General features: G+C 51.3%; 1 protein-coding gene across 1 annotated transcript; it reads left to right on the top strand.

Moving 5' to 3' along the window:
* Positions 1-269: 269 nt before the first annotated feature.
* Positions 270-6,742, top strand: LOC144166542 (solute carrier family 22 member 7-like). The gene is made up of 2 exons (XM_077696041.1): positions 270-803; positions 5,135-6,742. The coding sequence occupies exons 1-2, from the start codon at positions 441-443 to the stop codon at positions 6,533-6,535; spliced, it is 1,764 nt and encodes a 587-aa protein (XP_077552167.1). The 5' UTR covers positions 270-440; the 3' UTR covers positions 6,536-6,742.
* Positions 6,743-20,056: the final 13,314 nt, after the last annotated feature.

Below are 20,056 nucleotides of genomic sequence, written 5' to 3'. Positions count from 1 at the left end.
TTTTGCTTTATAACTGCAGTTTTTTTACTGGGCGTTAGTAAGCCCTGGCTGGAGGTAACGTGCCTAGTCCGAGAAATCGCATTGAAGTAAACAATATTTATCATCATCCTAGTTGAAGCTGTCAAGTGCAAAACATTTCCACGGACTTTTGGACCCATAAGAGGTCTGCGTGAACCCGCATATTTTCGCTACTGTATATCTTGCCCCCGCTGCAGCATCAACGTGTGAAACCTCTAACGGCATTTGAACTTTGTTGATGCGATCAACGTTCTGCTTGCCATATAAATGAGCGGAGATGAACGATGACGAGGAAGAACAGCTTGCTGGGGCAGTCCCGTGCGTAACACGCGCAGAACGTCGGTCGGGCGTGACGAAGCACGATCACCTCATCTCGACGGAACAGGCGCCGACCGTTCTGAAATCGGCGCTACCTCCCAAGGATGCCCCGAAGCCCCCAAACGGAGCAGCACGCCTCGACCTTGCTCGCGAGCCCGCGGCCCGAATCCACTGTGCTGACGGGATTCGTGTCGGCCGAGTCGCGCACTGCCATCCAGGAGAACGTCTACACGGTCCTGGGCCACGGCAGCTTCCAACGACGCGTGCTCTTCACCGGCATGCTCTCCTCGGCGGTGCTGGTTATGCACGCCCTGGCGTACGAGCTGATCAGCCGCGAAGTCCCGCACTGGTGCGCCCCTCCGGACAACCTGCGCTACCTGCCACCCGAAGAATGGAGGAACGCGGCCATCCCGCTCCTGGCAGACGGCAGCTACAGCCAGTGCACCGTCTACGAGCCGCCAGTACCGGTAAGTGAGTCGTTTAAGGACTGGTGGCGCGGCATGATGCTATTCACATCTTTAGAACTTTGAGGCTTAATTTAGGGACTGGTGCTTTCCGCACGACGTGTACTCTGCCGGGAATAGCTAGATGCACGGCCGTTCTTCAGCATCGGTACGAAGGAGGTATACCCGCTTGCCATTCTTGTGTAGAGGGGGAGGAGGAATCATTTTATTGAGCCTTAGGTTGGTTTACGAAAGCGGTGTGGCCGCCGGTTTAAGGCCGGCAGCGACGTTGGCAGCACGGGTGAGCAGAAGTATCTGGACCTCTGGGTCCGAGCTGCCCAGCGCTCCCACCCACTGCTCTTCATTAACTACGGCTGGAAAGGGGTCTTGAGGACAGGCCCGCATGGAGTGGACCAGCGTGGCTGGGTCCCCGCAGAGTGGAAAATTTGGCGAGGGGAATTGCGAGGGGTGAATTCGGTGCAGAAGTGCTCGGCAGGCCAAGGAGTGCGTCTGCATGCCTCATTTCCCCACAAGCCGGTGTGCGCCGGGGTCCAGAGGATGTCTACCAGCTACCAGGGAGGTCGGGGGATTTTGAAGGAGAATTTTGGACGCGATGGGCGATATGTACCCACGGGCGAAGTTTTTAATGGGCGCTTTCGAATCCGTGATTATAATTGTGGGTGACGGCCGAGTCGTTAGCGCGAGCGCTATTGCCGCCTCCTCTGCCGCTACCGGGATGGTGGTGCGGACAGTTAGGGAGTTGACACGGGGGTCATTCGGGCTGTTAACAACTGCGAGGGCAAAGGCGTCGAGGCAGCGGTATTCTGCCGCATCTATACATATAGGATGTCGGGTTTGATGGGTAGTTTATTGGTGAGCGCCCGCGCTCGTTGCTCCCTTCTACCTCTGTGGTAGGTGGGGGGCATGTTCCTCGGAATAGGACGCACACGGAGGCAGTCGCGGATAGGCCGGGGGATGGGGATAGCTAATTTAGAACAGACTGGGCCCCCGATACCAAGACGCATCAGTATATGTTGGCCAGTGGGAGTAGTTGAGAGACGACGGAGCTGATTGATATGATGCGCCTCGACCAATCCTTGGGCGGTATGAACACCGAGGCGCTCAAATCTGCAGCAGTGGATGTACTCAGAGGAATTTGTAGCGCAGCTTTGTAGGCCTTTCTCATAAGACAGTTAATTTTTGTCTTCTCTGCGTTCGAAACATGAAGGTATGGGAGAGAATGTTACACGACTGATGATGAAGGCCTGGATAAGCCTGATTCTCTCATTTTCTTTAATACCATGGTGGCGTCCGGTAACTCGTCGGATGAGTCCAGTTGTTTGATTAACGTGCGAGCTTAACTGCGAGATATATTTAGTGTTCCTACGATAATGCTGAATGACGAGACCCAGAACCTTGAGGGAGTGGACCTCTGGGATCAAATGTTCATTCAGGTAAATTTTGATGTCAGGACAAGTTTGAGAGGTCGATTTGGCTGGTAAGACGAGGAGGTCCGTTTTGTGGGAGGGCAGTCGAGGCTCGCCAAATGTGCTTCCTCATTCACGACACGTGCACCTTGCTGTAATGTGTCTTCAATGAGTGCTTCGCTACCACCAGTGACCCACAGCGTGACATCGTCCGCGTATACGCCAAGTGAAGGTGCGGAATTGTCTATGTGTGGAGGTACCGTCTCCTACTATACTCGGTGACAACTTAAGAACGGCACCGGAAGTTGCCGCTGTGCCTTATCACCGTAGCCGGATGTTTCTCCGCGCGGCGCAAGTAGGGCGTTACTGTGAATATTTTGAACATGGCGTGAGCAGTTCCCGTGATTTTTTGGACTTAATATGCTTATAAACGACTCCAGTGAAGACAAACTGCGTGAGACAAGACAGACGATATCACGCATTCATAGCACCCCTTTCAAAACGCGCGCGCACTAACGTCACGGGTCCGGCGCTTTGGCAGAGTGATACACTACATGAGGTGGTGCCGTTCTTGACTTGTAACCGAGTATAGTGCAATTGTATGTTATTCTGCGGCGCGACTAATCTCGTCAGGAGGGGGGATATATGTCTGGCGTGTAGTCTTCGTATCGAAACGGTGGGTGGGGTGTCTGCTGAGTGTCGGCCGTGGGGGGTTTTAGGGCAGTGAGCGCCTGCATCTTTGCTCACCGTCCGGCATTTTTTTACTTCCTTTCCGTTGTTTACGGCGGCGTTCTTCCGTGTGAGACCCGGTTTCAGACGCATCACAGCAAGCCGGCCTAGTTGGAAACGATTCATAATTGGACTTGCGCAAAACAAACGGGGACGAGGAAGGACGACAAGGACGAGCGCACTCCTTGTGCTCGTCCTTGTCGTCCTTCCTCGTCCCCGTTTGTTTTGCGCAAGTCCAATTATGAACCGGTTTCAGAGCTGATTCTGAGGTAGATGCAGTCCATCGCTGCTGAAGTATGTCAGGTAGGTTATGTCCATCGTATGCGCGACAGCCCTGACGGTAGAAGCGTGTCTGATTACGGTATATGGTTACCACAGCCACCGCACTTTTCCCATTGCACCCTTTTCTCCCCTGTTTCCTTCTCTCCGCTCTTAGTATGATTGAAAGATTTGGCCAATAGCCCAATTGTTAGTCATATATACACGGCGTTACGGTAAATGTGCCGTGCTAATTTGTGAATTTTGCAATTTTCATGCTCACTTTACTCGCTTAGGCTTCCAGCGGTGGGGCTGCATTTTGCTATTACCGGCCTTATGACCCTTTTCTTTTTCAGAAGTTTTGTTCATTTAGCTCGTATTTGTGTCCACATTTGTTAGCATTCCGTATACGTTACAATCGTAAAGGTAGTTTGACGCTTCGCATTTGAAGCGTCAAAGCGTCCGCGGTTCGCATTATCACGTCACTGATTGCTTACGTTGTGCTTACGCAAGAAACGTGGCGAATTCCCTGCGAATTTGTGCACTCGAAATGAGGGCCCTAAGTCACTAAATAGAGCATTTTTTGCCCAAGACGCCGAGCGCAGGCGTCAGGCTAGGCAGGACCCAGCATTTGCTGCATCTTTGGAGACACTTGTGCTGCTGAAATTCTGTTACACGCGTTATCTTTGATTCGCATTCGGAAGGACGTCATTCGCGTGCAGCCACATAGCAGGAAGGAGAAGCTAAGCGTTGACCGCCTAAAACGCATAAACAACAAAATGGCGGCGCCCATGAATCGTCGCAGTGCAAACAAATGTCACGTAACGCGAACTGACCAATAATCACGGCTGCGGCACGGAACAGGAGAAAAGAGGGCCGATACTCTGTGCCCTTATGTAATGACACTACCAGAGCGCTAGCGACAACCCCGCCGATACGGCGAGAAACATTTCATTCCCTCCTCCATCACCATTCGTAGTGGTTTACAACAGCTTTGCTGGAGATCCACTTTCGCAGGGCGGGAGGGCGACCAATTTTTTTTTTTTTTTTGGGGGGGGGGGAGAGGGGGGATTTTAGAAATCGCGGTCTTTCACACCTACGACTAGAGAAAACTTTCTGGGCCGTTGTCCCAGCTTTGGGTTACCCAGATTAGTTTAACGTCAACCACGGCAGAGATGGGGTCCAACCACGAGCTGTACCACGTGGGTGCAGTAGTTACCGCGCAAGATTGACATTCCGGCCTCCTCTCAGACTGAATTACAGGGGCCCGTTATTGCCAACCGCCATAGGTTGAATTCCAATTTTCCGTGTCTTCGTTCGGGAAACAAGAGAGTTATAGTTACTTCTCAAGGTTAATTTCCAGCGTTGAACCGAGCGAGGTCATTTATAGATGGGATGACGGAAATGTAGATAAAAGTGTTGTATTACACATAGTTCTAACTTAACGCCACAAACAACGATTCATTTCTTATCGGGATATCGCGTGCTTGCAGAGTGATTTTATTCATACTAATGTTCACTTCAATACATATGAACCGCAGTCTACCCGTTAGTTATACCTCGTAGACAAGAAAAGACAAAATCTACACTTTGCCCGGAGCCTTATCAGGAGGACATGTAACTTTTGTTTGCTCGTCATAGATCGAATAAGGAAGATTATGGTAATTTTTTTAGCGAGTGCTATCCTTCGTTCCGTGTGTCGGTAGCTGTACATTTTTATTTTACCATCTCAAGGTCCAGCTGCATTGAGGTGATGATGTCGTTATTACGTTCTCTAAAGAACGTAACAAATGGTCGCGTGACTAAACGAGTTAAGGCTCGCACAATTCTCATTCTATTCTTTACAGATACCAAAATATCGGTTGTATTTCTGGTATGGTATGCAACATACAACATAAAAGGCATGCACAAAAGTCATGTATCACTTTCACTTCTCCAAAGGTCAGCCCCGAGGAAGAGCGGCGGCTTGTCACCTGCGACCGCTGGTTCTACGGTACCGATCACTTGGAAGACAGCATCGTGAGCCGCTGGGACATGGTGTGCGACCGTGTCTGGCTACACAGTCTCTCCAGGATCACGTATCTGCTGGGTGCCATGCTGTTTGTGCCTCTGGTTGGACTAGTGTCTGACCGCGTGGGCCGCCGACCCACCATCCTGGCCAACGTGGTTGTGTTGCTGGTGTGCAGCATCGGAGCCGCTGCATCGCAGACACTGGGCATGTTCCTGGTGACTCGCTTCTTCGTGTCTGCGTGCAGTTGCTCGGTGCAGGTGCTGGTGTTCATACTCATCTACGAAGTGACCGGCAACGATCGCCGCGGGCTGTTCGGCGTCGTGGCCACCGCCGTTGGCACCACGGTAATGCCACCCCTGGTGTACGCACTGGCCCTACAAGAGCCCCACTGGTACCTGGCTCACGCCTTCCTCATCCTACCAACGACCATGCTTGCTCTTTGGGGCTACTTTTTGGAAGAGTCGCCCAGCTGGCTCATTGCGACGTGGAGGATGCGAGCCGCCGAGCAGGTTATCTTGCTCGCGGCTAGCCAGAACCGCAGTGACATGGGCAAGGCACGCTCGACGTTCAAGGTGTTGAAAGATCAGGTGAAGAAGCGCGAGCAGGTGGCCCTTAGTACCGTGGTATCATCTACCGACGACTACTTCGGTAGCGCTACGCAACGATGCCGTATGCTGTCTGTGATGATTGCGTGGTTCAGCGCCAACTTCATCTACTACGGGCTGTTGCTGCGCGACGTGGTCGCCACAGAACTGTGGCACGCCTTCCTCGTCGCAGTTCAATGCTTGCTCTACACCGGAGTCTGGCACGTCCTTCAACGCCTCGGAGAGCGGCGGACGCTGTCCTTCTTGCACCTCGTCCTGTGCATTTCCTCAGCTGCCCAGACATTTGTACTGCTCGTTGGTTGGTCTCCCATGTTTCCCTTGGTGGACGTGCTCGTCACAAGCCTTGCCTCCGTGGTGCTCAGCCTCAACTACATTTACACCGCTGAGGTCTTCCCCATTGTCGTGAGAAGCCGGGGACTGGGCTTGTCCTTTACCGTTGGCCGCATCGGTGTGCTCGCTGCGTGGGTGCTGCTGCACGTCTTCGACATCGCATCCCACGTGCACTTCAGTGCGGTGGTCACGCTGTTGGCCCTGCTCAGTGCTGCAGCAATACAGTGGCTGCCGGAAGTATTTGTTGAGAAGAAAAAGGCGCGCCCTCGACGGGCGACGTTGTCTGAAAGCGATCGCAAGGCATCCATTTTGGCTTCCTTGGGCGCCCCTTCCCGTACCTTGAGCCCCCGTGCCAAGCATTCCCGTTCCATTCGCAGCGTGAAGTCTCTGACGTAAACTCAAACGGAGGGCACGGCACTGAATTCACCGCCCAGAGTCCACTCCACGCACTCATGATTTGTGCCGTGCGTTTTTACACCTGCTTGAAGGATTGTCATGAATTTTCTTGTGCACTTTAACACGCAACCTAATTGTTTTTGACACTTCTCACATCCGATTCTCTTGTTGTTTCGCTTTTTAGCTACTTTTTTTCAAATATAAATATATATACGCCCGGCAAGAACAACAGTGAATGCCTAGCCCTTTGTGGTTACACGCTATGTCCCAGGCCTGGGATCTTCTCAGTGTCCGTGAGCAGGCAAAAAATCCTTTGTTCGGCCTTTGTGAATCTAAATGAACCGCGCTTTGAACCCTGTATATAACTGTATGTGTGGTCACCTTAGTATTTTTCTTTGAATTTCGCTCGTTTGACAGGAAATGCGGCAAACCTCGTGTAGAAACCCTTTATAACTGCCAGCTGTACGCCAATAATTGAGTCTACCCTTTTTATGAAAAACCTGATTGTAGAAAAACACTTCCATTTGCACGAAACAACCCAGAAAGCGCATCATTCATTTAATGTTGCGTCTTGTATGCCTTGGCGTCGAATGAGCTTTTTGCACCACTTTGTGAGTGTCGATGTTGACTTCAAAGAGGACGATTGGACATTCCACCTGCATAATATACCTCAACGTACTGATAGGGTTCATCAAGCGCTTGATTTTGAATCTCTCAAGAATTTTGCAGGTGTCGGGTTATGTTGCAATAGTTTCGAAATGTGCACTGGGCGTGTGTGGAGAAGCGGTGGCAAATGTCTTCGCTGGAAGAGCTAGAATAAAGTGTTTCCTTATACGAAGTGCCTCATATATAAAAGTGTTTTTTTGGCTATCGTGTTGTGCACGCAGATTTGTATTTTCAAGACGCGAAGTGTCTCATGTCCCATTAAACGTGCGCAGTAAGTGATTGCTGATTTTTAATTGATGCGAATAAAATTCTGAGCTCCCTTGATGTGGCCCTTGCAGCGCGTCCCCACTCTAGGGCCTAAGCTCATTCGTGATTTTAGGGCGAAAGCCATATTTGCCTAGTCCAGAGAGTTTCTCCCTGCGTGACAGTTCAGTCGCGCCGCAGACGCCGCACCGACCGCAGACGCGCGGCTAGCTGCCCGTGACCACGTGACTCACTAGTCTACTGACATGGAGGAAGAAAAAGTTAGGAGATGGCATGACGTCACGCAGCTAGCCTTCGCAAGCCCAGCTCCGTTGAAGCCGCTCCCTCCGCCGTTTCCCTTTCTCAAGCCGCCGAACTCGGCCCAGCACGTGACCTCCATGGTTGGGCGGGCCGGCGGCGGCGGCGGTCTCCGACTCCGGCGCATCTCTCGTGTTCGGTTGGCGGTAGCTTTTCCCCGTCCTTCCTGCATTTGTCTGCTTGGCGATCTCATGCCCGAGTGCGGGCAGGAGTGCCGCCTATGTGCGAAAGACAAAAGCAGTGGAAAAAAAAACCAACATATAGCAGGCTTCGCGACAACGGGCCGCAGAGCAATTTCGAGCAGACGAAATTGAAGAGTTCGCGGTGGCTCATACGGCCGCGGCGCGGTGGGGTCACGTGTTGCAGTGACGCCTTGGCCGACTTCGATTTTACTTTTTATGCATAGGCTTCACGTTTCTCCGGTGGCGCCGCCTCCTAACTTTTTGCTTCCTCCATGTCTACTGAAAATACGACGGAGCCGACGGAGCCGCCCTCATTACCATCTTGCAGCTGTTGTGCGATGGAAGAGGGGAGCGAGGACGGCAAGCTGGGTCGGACCATCCTGCAGATGTCGCTCGGCTTGATAACGAGTTATAGGTAAAGCGGTAACGTGAATACCAGCGCGCAAAGCGGACGGCTGAAACGAGAGAAGAACGGGAACGTCGGCAAGCTAAGCGTCGGAAGAGGGTGCAGTAGGACGACACCGAAGAGCTTTAGAAGAGACAATGGACATTTCGCCTTTGTCTTTGACGACGGCTTCGGATACGAAACGACGGTAGTAACAGGATGGCAAGTTGGGCGAGTTGGTGCTGATTCATCTCGAAAACAGGCGCGGAAAGACGTAGACTAAGAAAAGTAATACTCGCCCAACTTGCCATCCTGTTAAACGTAATTTCTTGTACAAAGGGCTCTTTTGATTGTTCTAACGCAGTTCTATTTAACCCGTCACTATTAACGACTCTAATCGGCGTATACACGTGCAAGGCGAGAACAGCATCGTGGTACGCAAGGGAATCCCTGTGCCCTCCTGACCTACGAGTGATGTGTGGATGGATGGCCCCATCGGAAGGTCATTCCAGGCGCATGTGCCGGATCCTCTGCACAGAGTGGCAACACCAGGTGCGCTTTTTCAAGGACTGCCTTCGTGTATCGTGTGAACGGCAACACAACGGAAGGTGTTCGTTCCGAGAATGGTCGAAGATAGCCCACCAGATCACGGAATTTCTGTGGACCCAGATTCAACCCACGCTTCCGACGAGAGTAAAGAAGCGCGCACCAGACCGCCCTGTTGTCGTCTTGGGTGAGGATAAAGTACCGCAGCAGCACAAGCGGATATTGCAGCTTGGCCCAAAGTTCTGCCTGGAGCCAAACCTACAGGCAGTGGACAAGATCGCCCTTGCAAGGTCAGTGTCCCGCCAGGTAAAGGAGGAGGAGAAACAAAGGTGCATCACTGAATGCGTGGAAATCTTGCCTCGGTCCGGAAAAAAAAAAAAAGCGCGTCGTCCTGTGTATTACTTTTCTTAGTCTACGTCTTTCCGCGCCTGTTTTCGAGACGGTAGTAAGTGCTCGCAGTACGGAACGTTAGACTTGCCATACTGTTCGGTTGAATAAACTGTGCTTCGACTGCTTTCACTCGCATAACCCGGCCTAGCCGAGCAAAGCTGCAGCCATTAATTTTTAAAGGTGTCGTGCTGGGCGAAAGCAGTTTAGTTCGTTGTCGTCTCTTCTTCATCGTAGCGCAGTTGCAGCGTTTGGAGGGCCGTCCGACGCATTCAAATTTTTATGACCGAGCTGATACGGGCCAGGTCGTCTACCGTTATAGTGTAGAGGTTCCGTCTCAGCTTTGTGTTTCAAAGACCGGTGGTTCGAGACCGGCTCTTGCCTAATTTTTATGACTCAGGTTAGTTTTCAATTTTTGAAATGATTTTTTCTCCCCTTTACGTTATGTCAGGTTGTCGTTTCGCTACGTCTCGTTGCTGTCGGGCGAAATAGTGGCAGACGCGGCATTTTTTTATCGAAACGCCCGAAGACGTCGCTTTAGTGGAGTGCTTATAGTATTGTCGGGCGTCACTCTAGTCAAAACAAAATCCTTCGTTTACACTCGAAATAAAGTATTTTGTATGCCAAATTCACTAGCACATGTCGAGTTGTATACTTAACCTACCGTAAAAACCCGCGTATAATACGGACCCGCGTATAATACGAGGTGTAATTCGGGGACATTAAAATCAGAAAAAGAAAATTTATTCCGCATATAATACGAGGTAAACAGCACAGAAAACATTTATTTGCACTGCTGTTACCCTTCAGTCTTTGTCAGTTTTTGCTGGCACTGTCTCCTGACGTCCGTTCAGTCATCGTCACGTTCGCTGCCGCTGTCTCCTGAAGTCGCCTTGTTGGAAATATCTTCCCACAGAAAGTGGTCCTCAGTGCCATCAAGGGCGTTCGAGATGCCGCATTTCTTAAAAGATCGACTGACGAGCTCCTCTGGGATGCTGGCCCACGCATCCGCGATCCAGCCACAAAGCACCGCTGGAGAAGCCCGAGTCAGCCATCGGGTAGCTGTCACTTACGGGTCTCCTGACCTCATCCACTCTTGGTAGCTGGACCTGATGCAGTCTTTGAAACGCTTGTTGATGCAAACGTCTAGCGGTTGCAGCTGGGATGTCATTCCTCATGGAATGACAATCAGTTCGATGCGGGGTTCGCGCAACAACTTCTTCACGGAATCGGCCAGGTGGCAGCGAAAGGCGTCCAACACGAGCACTGACGGAAACCCCCAACAGTGCTCCAGGCCGCCGACACCACACAGACTTTATCCAGTCAAGCACCACTTTCTCCACCCGCTAATGCTGCCTTCGGTGACGCCGAACTGCCATCCTGCCGCGCAATTCCTGATAGTCTCGGCACATAAAATAACTCTTCTTTTAATTGCCGCCGAATACTGCGTTCGTGCACCCGACATCGTGATAGACTTGCGGTGGACGTGCCGATCCTTCGCGTGGTCAAAACAATCAAAATGGCGCCGGCTGAGAGAACAGCAGCCAGCTAACACCACCGCAAGACGGCCCACCCTCCGCTGAAACCAAAACCGAAAGTGCAAATTTTCAGCTGAAAACTTTGGGATTCACATATAATACGAGACACAAATTTTACATAGTAAAATTTTGAAAAAACCTCGTATTATACGCGGGTTTTTACGGTATATAGTACGTAGGCGACTGAGGAAGCAAGCTGGATTTTGTTCTTTTAACGGGTCCGTCGATCCTTCTTGGGCTGGTGTACTTCAGATGACATCGTCACTCTACCCCCTCTTCTGCGAGTGTCGTCCCGATGCCATGGTCCCTTATGAGGTGAACATGGCGTCGGCCAAAGGATGATTCCATGCACCGCGTGACCATCCAAGCGCGTAGAGTCGCCGGCGTAGTGGAAGAAGTTTACGCATTGAGGGTCCGTTATCAGGGGGATCAGCGTCTGTCGTAGAAAGGTTTCATTCGTATGACGTATGTGTACGACCTAAGAAGTTGGCCTGCGTCGTGAGGAGTGCGCCCTACTGTCCGGTGTAAATTCATACCTGGCGTCACTAATGCGATGAACGTCCTTATAGGGCCAAATTACCAATGAAGCAGTTCTAAAGCAAATATTTATTACCCCCATCCAGCGGTTACGGCGCGGATGCGCAAGTTCACCTTTTGACCGCAGACACACCCCCTGCGACACACCCCTTGAAGCGCATCGCGTGATTCGCCGGGTCCGCTTTCGGCGCTGCGCACAAGGCCCCGTTTTCAGTCGTTCTGCTCAGCTAGCGGTGGCGGCCGCCGCGGTTGTGGGCGCGCAGCTGATCGGCAGCCGACCAACGCCGCCGCCTCCCACGCATGTGCCGCTGGCGAAAAGGACATCGCGTTCGCCGCGACTGAGCGCTCTCAGTCGCGCTCAGTCGAGGCGGGCCTTATTTTGTGAGCGTTGCACGGGACGGAATGGCGTTGAGCCGTGGTCCGCAATACAATTACTACATCAGAAGTTAACCAAGCGTAACCAGACTCAACCAGACTAAGCGAAGGTTTTGCTTTGCAGATCCAAGGTTAGCTTAGCTAAGCCGCATCCATTTTTTAGATGCGAAGCATCTCATGGTCGGGGCTATGTCCCTCCCTTGTTGCTGCGCCGTCCACACCCCCACTGCGCATCCTCGGCTTGCTGAACGCCCGGTGGTGTCTTATCCTTTAATGGCTCCTGGAGCGACAGTGTTGCCGGTGTCTTCCTGGGCCGGCATGAGACGAGCACGCTTCCCCTTTAAGGGTTCCTGGAGCGACAGTGTTGCCGGTGTCTTCCTGGGCTGGCGCGAGACGAGCGCGCTTCACGCGCATTCGAGGTTTCATCGTCGTCGTCGGCGGCGTGCGTCTGCGAGTCTCGGCAGGCCGTGATTACAAGCAGTCCACAACCATCCGGGGAACGTGCATCGACCTCATCTTCCACAACTGTAGGGTTCATCCACTAGAACAGCCCTTGACTTTACTTTCACAGACCATAAGGCGGTCATAATCAAAGCGAAACGCCAACGACAGCTCCACGTCACCTACGTTGAACATGATGATCATAATGCCTAAATAAAGAAACTCATACCACGTACAACGTCTCTCTCTCTCTCTTTAATGCCTCTCCCCTCTAACATCCCCCGCCCTCCAATAAAATTACACCATCTTCTGTAGGATGCTTATGGTCGAGCCGGTTCCCTCATTGCTCCGTCCACACCTCCACAGCGCATGCGCGTCTCTCCTCCAGTATCCTCCTCACAGCCGTATAAACCAGGTGTGCACACGCGCTGCGCGCTACTCTACTGCGCATGCGCGTCTCTCCTCCATTCTCCTCCTCACCCTACCTACGCGTCTCTAACACCACACACCAACTCAATACTTACTTCAACTCTACTTATACACCAACCAACCCATCCTCCTCAGGGTTGCCCCCCCGGAAAGATGGTGAAATTTTGTTCTTATCGTCCCCGCTGGCGTACTGGCATCCGCACCCGCACCGCTTCTCAGGGCTTGTAGAACACAGTTCGCCTGTGCTTTCTGTGGCGGCTGGCGTCGACGCTCTGTTGGTGTTGATTTGATTGATTATGAGGCTTCACGCGCCGGCGCTACACAGGCGATGAGGCGCGGCGTAGTGGAGGGCTCCGGATTAATTTTGTCCACCTGGGAATCTTTAACATGCGCCGAAATCTGCAACACACGAACGTTTTCGCTTTTCGCCTCCGTCATAAAAGGGTTGCCGCGGCCCTCTGTTGGTGTTAATTCCGCTGTCGTGCTGGCTGTCGAACGTCCTAGGCCATTTGTATGAAATTGTCGACGTCAATGTTTTTTACGTCCGCGTGAAGGGGTAGCATCGAATTTGTGGTAGTGGTGACCGTGCGACCACAAACCAGTTGGAACGGAGTCAGCCGTGCAGTTTCCTGAACTGCTGTGTAGTAGGCTAACGTTGCACACGGTTGAATTTCATTCCATGTTTTGTGTTCGACGTCAACATACGCGGAAAACATGTCGACGAAGGTTTGGTTTAATCTCTCGGTGAAGCCTATGCTCTTCGGCTGGTATGCTGTCGTTCACCTGCGAGTGGTCTGGATTAACATCATGATGTACTGCATGAGATTTTCTGTAAAGGCCGTTACTCGGTCTGTTATGACGATCTCTGGAGGAGGATGAGGAATAAACGTCCCTACGAAGCTGTTCACCTTGGGGAAGAGTCCTTTTTCCAAGACCCCTTGAGGCCGTCCGGCTTCTTGGGCTCTCTTCACCAGCCAAAGCTGGTAGTCAGGGTCCCAGCTGGACAGTGCTCTCTCCCAGCACCATCGCCCTTACGGCTTGGGACAAGGTCCGAGCCCTGCTTCAGGAATCGGAGCCACCAGTCAACCAAGAGGAATGGAGCAAACAGATCCACCAAGCCGTACGCAAGCACACCACAGAGCTCACGACGACACGAGAACAGCCGACCGTTGACAATCATCTCCCCGCACTATGGGACCGGCGGCTTAGCCTGAGAAAAAAACTGCACAGAAACAAGCACAACAAAAAACTACGCCGACAACTTCAGGAACTCTCCCACGAAATTCAGAAATATTCGCAACAGCTCATCAATGACAAATGGGTGCAATTGTGCGATAGTATGAATGGTCGCCTCCATACAAGCAAAGTTGCGGATAAATGCGGGTGGGATAGGAATGCCAAGGACTATCAGATGCTGGATAATAAGTAGCTGCTCTGGGCCAGCTCGTTGCAACTGGGCCATTTCGAAAGCGCTGAGGGCTCCAAGAAAGGGTAGACCTTCCATTGTTTGGCGTGGTGAGTCAATGAGCGCTCGGTATAAACAAAGCAAAAGCATCCTCCGAGCTTGCAGATGACCTTTATGTCGTACTCCTGCGGTCGAAGGATTCATTTAGCAATACGCCCAGATGGGCCCTTTAAGTATGCCAGCCTGCACAAAGAGTGGTGGTCATTGACGAGCCTGAAGGGCCTACCATAGAGTTATGGATGCAGCTTGCTGGTGTCCCAGACTGCGGCGACGAACTCTTCCGGTCTCTGCTACCGCGACGGACGCATTGCAATGACGTGACAGGTTTTTTTTGAGTATGAGGTTGCCTGGAATACCTTGGAGTACCATGGAGTACCATGCAATACAGCATTAAATGCCCGAGAATCTCGTACTTTAGGACAAGTACGCGACATGTGACAGTGAGTGTGAACGAAGAGAGAGAGAGAGAGAGAGAGAGAGAGAGAGAGAGAGAGAGAGAGAGAGAGAGAGAGTTAAAGTTTAATAGAAACAACGGTGGTCGTTGAGCCGTCACTCGATGGGGTGGGTTCGCCTTCATCCAGGTACCCTTGGGACTTGGCTGAAGCCCGGGCACAGGTGACCAGAAAGATCTGGTCAGCCTGACGGTAGCTGGTCAGCAGGCCCTCCCACTGCTCGGGGGAAAGGGTTGTGATTGCAGCTGAAGGCGAAAGAGCTTTGACAGGCCGTCATCATGGGATAGGTAGTATCAAGAGAGGGGCAGAATGGCAGGAGAGCGGGTATTGGATAGGGGAAACAGATTTGGGGATGGGTGTGTTGCAATAAGTGTTTGTAGTCGACGCCAGATTATTGCTTCCTGTTTGGTTAGTTGATCGTGAGATTGAGGGAAGGTGAGACGAAGGTTGCGATAACGGCAGAGGATGTTGAATTAGCGTGATGAAACAGCGGGAGGTGGAGGAGGTTTGGCCGTGGGTTGTGACCCTGACGAAAATTCCCGGTGTGGAATGTTACGGGCAGCGGCGTGAGCCGTCTCATTTCCCTCAAGGGACAAGTGGCTAGGGGTCTAGACGAAGTAGAGGTAGAGTGGGAGGTCGATTGACATGACTATGCATAAGGCGGGAAGTGAGATGCGTCCACTTTGAATGGTACTGCAGGCTTGCTGGTAATCTGTGATAATTGTAACGTACTCAGAGTCAGTGGTAGCTGCAATGGCTATGGAAATTTTTCTGCAGTGGTTGTTGATGTAGACAGAGACGTGAGGGAGGTGAGAAGTGTGCCTTCCGAGTTAAAAGCCGCTAGAGCATGAGCCTGGCGTGAGGGGTAGAGGGTGGCGCCGGTTTAGCGGTTATCGAGGTGGAAGTGGGCTTGGGATCGAAGATTTTAGCTCGGGAGAGTCTTCTACCTTGGTTAAAATCCGGGTGCATGTTGTTAGGAATTTTGGATATAGTACTGTGACACCGAATTGAAAACGTAATGCTTTGGAGGGCTTGTAAAGGAGGCGAGGTCGGGTAGCAGAGGGACTGAAGAATGTGTCGGCTGGCAGTGTTAAGGAGGAGACTGGTGAGTTGGCTGTTGCGTTGAGCTTCCAGGAGTTTTTCGAGGGCGTTATGAATTCCGAGTTGAAGTAAACTAGAAGTTTGAGAGTGGGGAGGCCAAATCTTATTTTGAAAGCTTTTCGAATTAGTATGCCGATTTTCTTTCATTCTTTGAACGTGTGGGGCGGAATATGCGATGCGACTAATTAAAAGTGCTTGGATTAGTCGTATTGTATCCTCCTCCTTGAGGCCTTGACGTTGGTTTGTGATGCGTTTGATGAGATGGCTGAGTTGGGTGGCAGTGGGTTTTACCTGGGGAAGAACTGCAGTGCCAAAGCCATCTTAATGGAACAGGACTCCAAGTATACGGGTTTATGCTTTAGGAATGTGGAATCGATTGTTGGTTGTGATAGGATTGCACAATCAACAGAAAGTTGGCCAATCCCCAGTAGAAGTGGTGTGAGACGAAACGAAGATAACGCAAGTTGAGCATCATCGTCAGAATTACGAGGAAGAATTATTCTGCCTCGCATGATTGATTGTAACGAAAACATAACTCTTCTTGGCCAATCCCCTTAAGTGGGTATGCGTCATTTTTCGGGCCACCACCACGACCAGTAGAGGAGGAAGTTTTGTTCGGAAGGAGAGTGAAAATCTCAGTGCACTCCCGCTTTCCTGGCGAGTCCACTGGTTCTGAGGCCTGTCGACCAAATGGTCACAACCACAGTGTCCTGCGGATTTCGACCTGACTGCCAGGCACCACGTCCCCATACTGTACAACGGGACGAGGTTCCACCATCGAGCGACAGCTTTCTGCACCCGCAACTGCCCGTAACCATGGCACTCACGTGACAACGCCGGCGCCTCCATCCTACTTCGAAGTGCTTTCGCTTCCCTACCACAGCCAGACGTTCAATCTGTCAGACTGTGTCAGCTCTCATTTGCTTTATTGAATTTAACTTGGGATTCTTCTGCTTTCCGCATCGTTTCCGCGAACCGTGTCTCATCCGTCTTTGTCGTACCTTTCACCCTCTCGCATTGATCTTTTTCCATTCATAATTTCGAAACCCCGTGTTCCAGTCTTTGAATGACGTATTTATAATGTTTAATAGATCGCGAGGAGATTCCTCAAAGAGAAGCTTTATCGCTGTAGTCGAGATGCCATCTGTCCCTGGGGAGGCTGCCGGGAGGCGCATAACTATATCCGCCATTTCCTCCATCGTGACAGAGTTAGGTATTTTCAATTATCATGGGTCAGAGAGTAGCCGTGAACCTTGTTTGCAAGGCCCGGGCGACTTTTTCGAGCGCCTCTGAGCTTTCTTCCGGCGTTTCCACAATGAATACACTAATGCTTCTATCGTCAGTGCTCTTGCAGTTACGCAAAAAAGCAAAAAAAAAATACGGCCGGTTTTTCGCTTCGGAAAGCGCGGAAAACCGTTGCGAATGATAGCCTTGCTTAGCTGTTGAGATGGTTCGGCAAAAAATTGCAGAATAATGCTTGAAATTGGTCCGATTATTGGGGCTCTGATTATTAATAAATTTTTTTCCACGCCGCTTTCCTACGCCGATAATCTCTCGCACAATCATAATTACGCCACGGGGTCTTAAGCCATCTCAGGCTCTTGGTTGACGAAACAATAAATTAAGAATTTTCTAGTGAACGTTTCATTATTCCTGTTACATTTATGGCCATAATCCCCACAGAACCACCGGGCAGAGATGCAAGTGATGAACTCAACTTGTGTTGCATGAAATCATTGTTAACCAAGGTCCGCAGCACACGATTAGGTGTGGTTGGGGAAACCACAACATCAAAAACTATAGGAACGTGGTCGGTACTTGTAGGACCATCTACTGTACGCCAAGTGGAAACCAATCCACCCTTGCGAAGTTAGGTCTAAGACTGAGCGCGTTTGATTCAGAAAAAAAGTCGCACTACCCGAGTTAAGACATACTAAATTATTTTCATCTGTTCAGTCTAACAAGTGCCAACCAGAAGTGTCCGTCTTGAAGCCCCAGCTCACATGGTGTGAATTAAAATCTCCGGCAACTACGACATTTTGATTACAGGAAGAAAGGGCCAGATCTAGGTGTTATGTGGTGGAAACTCCTTTGGGGAAATAGGCATTCAGTAGAGAGAATGAAAGACAACCTGGCAGACTTATATCCACCACCATGAGTTTGCTAACCGGTGACAAAAATTGGAAGGACAGCTTGGCTTTGTGGCAATACTTTGTAGCTATTAGAATAAGTAGACCACCTCCTCATGTGCTCCCATCTAAGCGAAACACGCGAAAATTGGGTAAAGTAAATCGTTTTCCTCTAGACAGCCAGGATTCTTGAAGGAGAATAATATCTGGGCAGTGATTAGTTATAACACATTTCAGATCTGTCAGTGCCGGAACTACAGAACGGCAGTTCCACTGGAGTACTCAGATAGACATTATGGAGAGTGAATGGCAGCCATGGCTGCCTCCAAGATGCTTTCTTTAAGTTTAATTTCCCCTTGGCCCTTTTTAGGTTCCTTGGATCGCGATTCTGGGGAAGAAGTGGTTTGTTGCGAAGTGGGTGGAGTAGCTCGCTCAACGTCAGGACGCCTCGTTCGACGCAGTGGAAATGTCGAGTTCCATTTCTGGCTCAATATGGGCAGAGATCTGTACAGGAAGGCTGACCTTGAGAAGTCACAGAAATAGAAGGTGCCAAAACCTGGACAGTTGCCATCGGAATAGAGGTTGGACCTACTCCTTGGAATTCACACTCGGGAGCGCGCTAGCCGAGGAAGGATTCCTTGCCAGATCTACAACTCACCCCGCTGAATCCTGGGGCTCTTGATCCCTGGGAGGCGGGGATGAGGGCTGCAAGCATCCCTGCTGCTGGAAGGGAGACACGGGCAAAGAGAGTGCCTGCGCGATTTGCTGTGTTTGCACTGCCAAAAGCTTGGACACTTGCTCAGTTACAGACGCAACCATATTCCGTGAAACCTCCGGTAGCACTTCTTTGAGAGCAAGCGCTGTCGATTTTGCAAGGGAAACCTCGTTGGATGGTGTGGCGGGCAGCCGCAGCTGCATATCCATGCGTACTCTCTTTAACTATCGCCATCGCCTCCTAGCGAGAGCAATTGGCGCTTTTCAAGAACTTCAAGGATACTGGTTTCAGATGAATGGGCTGGGCAGTTGGAATAAACAGCGGTGTGAGACGCTTCGCAAAGGCAACAGGAGAGTTCGTCTGCTAGCTAGAGGTCGGCTAGAGGTCGGCTAGAGGTTGGCTAGAGGTTGGCTAGCCAAATGCGCGCCCCCACAATTGCAGCAGCATGATGTGGACGTGCATGACCCTGCGCGGTGTCCAAAGCGCCAGCAGTTTCGGCATTGACGAGGTCGGGGGGACAACGGTTCTACCCTGTAGATGAGAGGCCAGACTTTAATTTCTGATGGGTACGATATACCCGTGCAAGTGGTGATCACGGATTCTGTTGGAATAGCGGTATTTTCCCCTACACGGGAGCAACGGTACACCGAGATTACCCCGGCATCCCGTAACTGCTCAAGGAGCTCGCTGGGCGAAATCTCCGTGTCTACTCCTCGGACAATTCCTTTTGTGCAGGCAAGCTGGTAGGGGACAAAAGGACTAACTTGGAACAACGCGAATCTCGAGCGCTTCAGAAGATTGACCAAGCAGGCCTTATCCGAAGATTTACAGACGATTCCGTCCTTCCCGTATGGTCTCACCTCCTTCACGTTCTGGAAGTGCTCACTCGCAGCTTGCAGATCCCTCTGAATAGTTTTGAAATTTTTAACCTAGATCGCACCGCCATTCGTAGGGACCAAATCCACAGGAACAGCCATCATACCATTCCTCAAGAAGTAGTCCAGGGGTAAGTCCTCCGCCAAGAGACTAGCCGCCCAGGGAGAAGACCCCTAGCCGGAAGAAAAAATAGACATGGCAAAATCCTATGCGATCCCGCAGATGTACCTAAACGTAAACCAATGAATCAGCCACCCCATACTTGGCCAAACCCAACTCCGAACAAGCAGCGATTATAGCCGACGTGTTCTAGCCGGTTCTGCAGCACGAGCAGCCAGCTGGTCGCGACTGAGAGCGCGCGGCAGGGACTCCAACAACGACGATGGCAGTGATGATTTGTGAGTGTCGCGCGTGCGCGCGAGAGCCATCGAGGGCGTAACACGCGCTTCCTCTCCATCGTTCATCTCCGCTGCGTTACGTGGCGATTGTGGTGGTTTAGAGCGTTGTTTTTGTGGTCGTATCAACACCAATGCCAACGCAGGTTTCACACGCTGATGCTTGAGCGGGGGTGTACAGTATACTGCGGGGTGGCGGGGTGCAGAATACAGTAAGTAGTGCTTCCCCACTAAGACGTTGCTTGAAACTGTTCCCTTGAAGTTGGGGTAAATATTGGCAAAGAGTTTTCCAGCTACGACTGCTGGCAGCGTCGAATTTTTTAGGCGTGGTGGGAGTCCTT

This window comes from Haemaphysalis longicornis, unplaced genomic scaffold, assembly GCF_048455015.1.
Source record: "Haemaphysalis longicornis isolate Haplotype H1 unplaced genomic scaffold, Haemaphysalis longicornis Haplotype H1 scaffold_18, whole genome shotgun sequence".
In the NCBI taxonomy this organism is placed as follows: Eukaryota; Metazoa; Arthropoda; class Arachnida; order Ixodida; family Ixodidae; genus Haemaphysalis; species Haemaphysalis longicornis.
The sequence above is the reverse complement of the archived record's forward strand: the minus strand, read 5'-3'. Positions and strand labels throughout refer to the sequence as shown.

Excerpts from the sequence above, each read along its gene's own strand:
- LOC144166542 (XM_077696041.1), top strand. The coding sequence starts at position 441 with ATGCCCCGAAGCCCCCAAACGGAGCAGCACGCCTCGACCTTGCTCGCG. Across the intron at positions 804-5,134 it reads TCTACGAGCCGCCAGTACCG|GTCAGCCCCGAGGAAGAGCG; the intron begins GTAAGTGAGTCG and ends ACTTCTCCAAAG.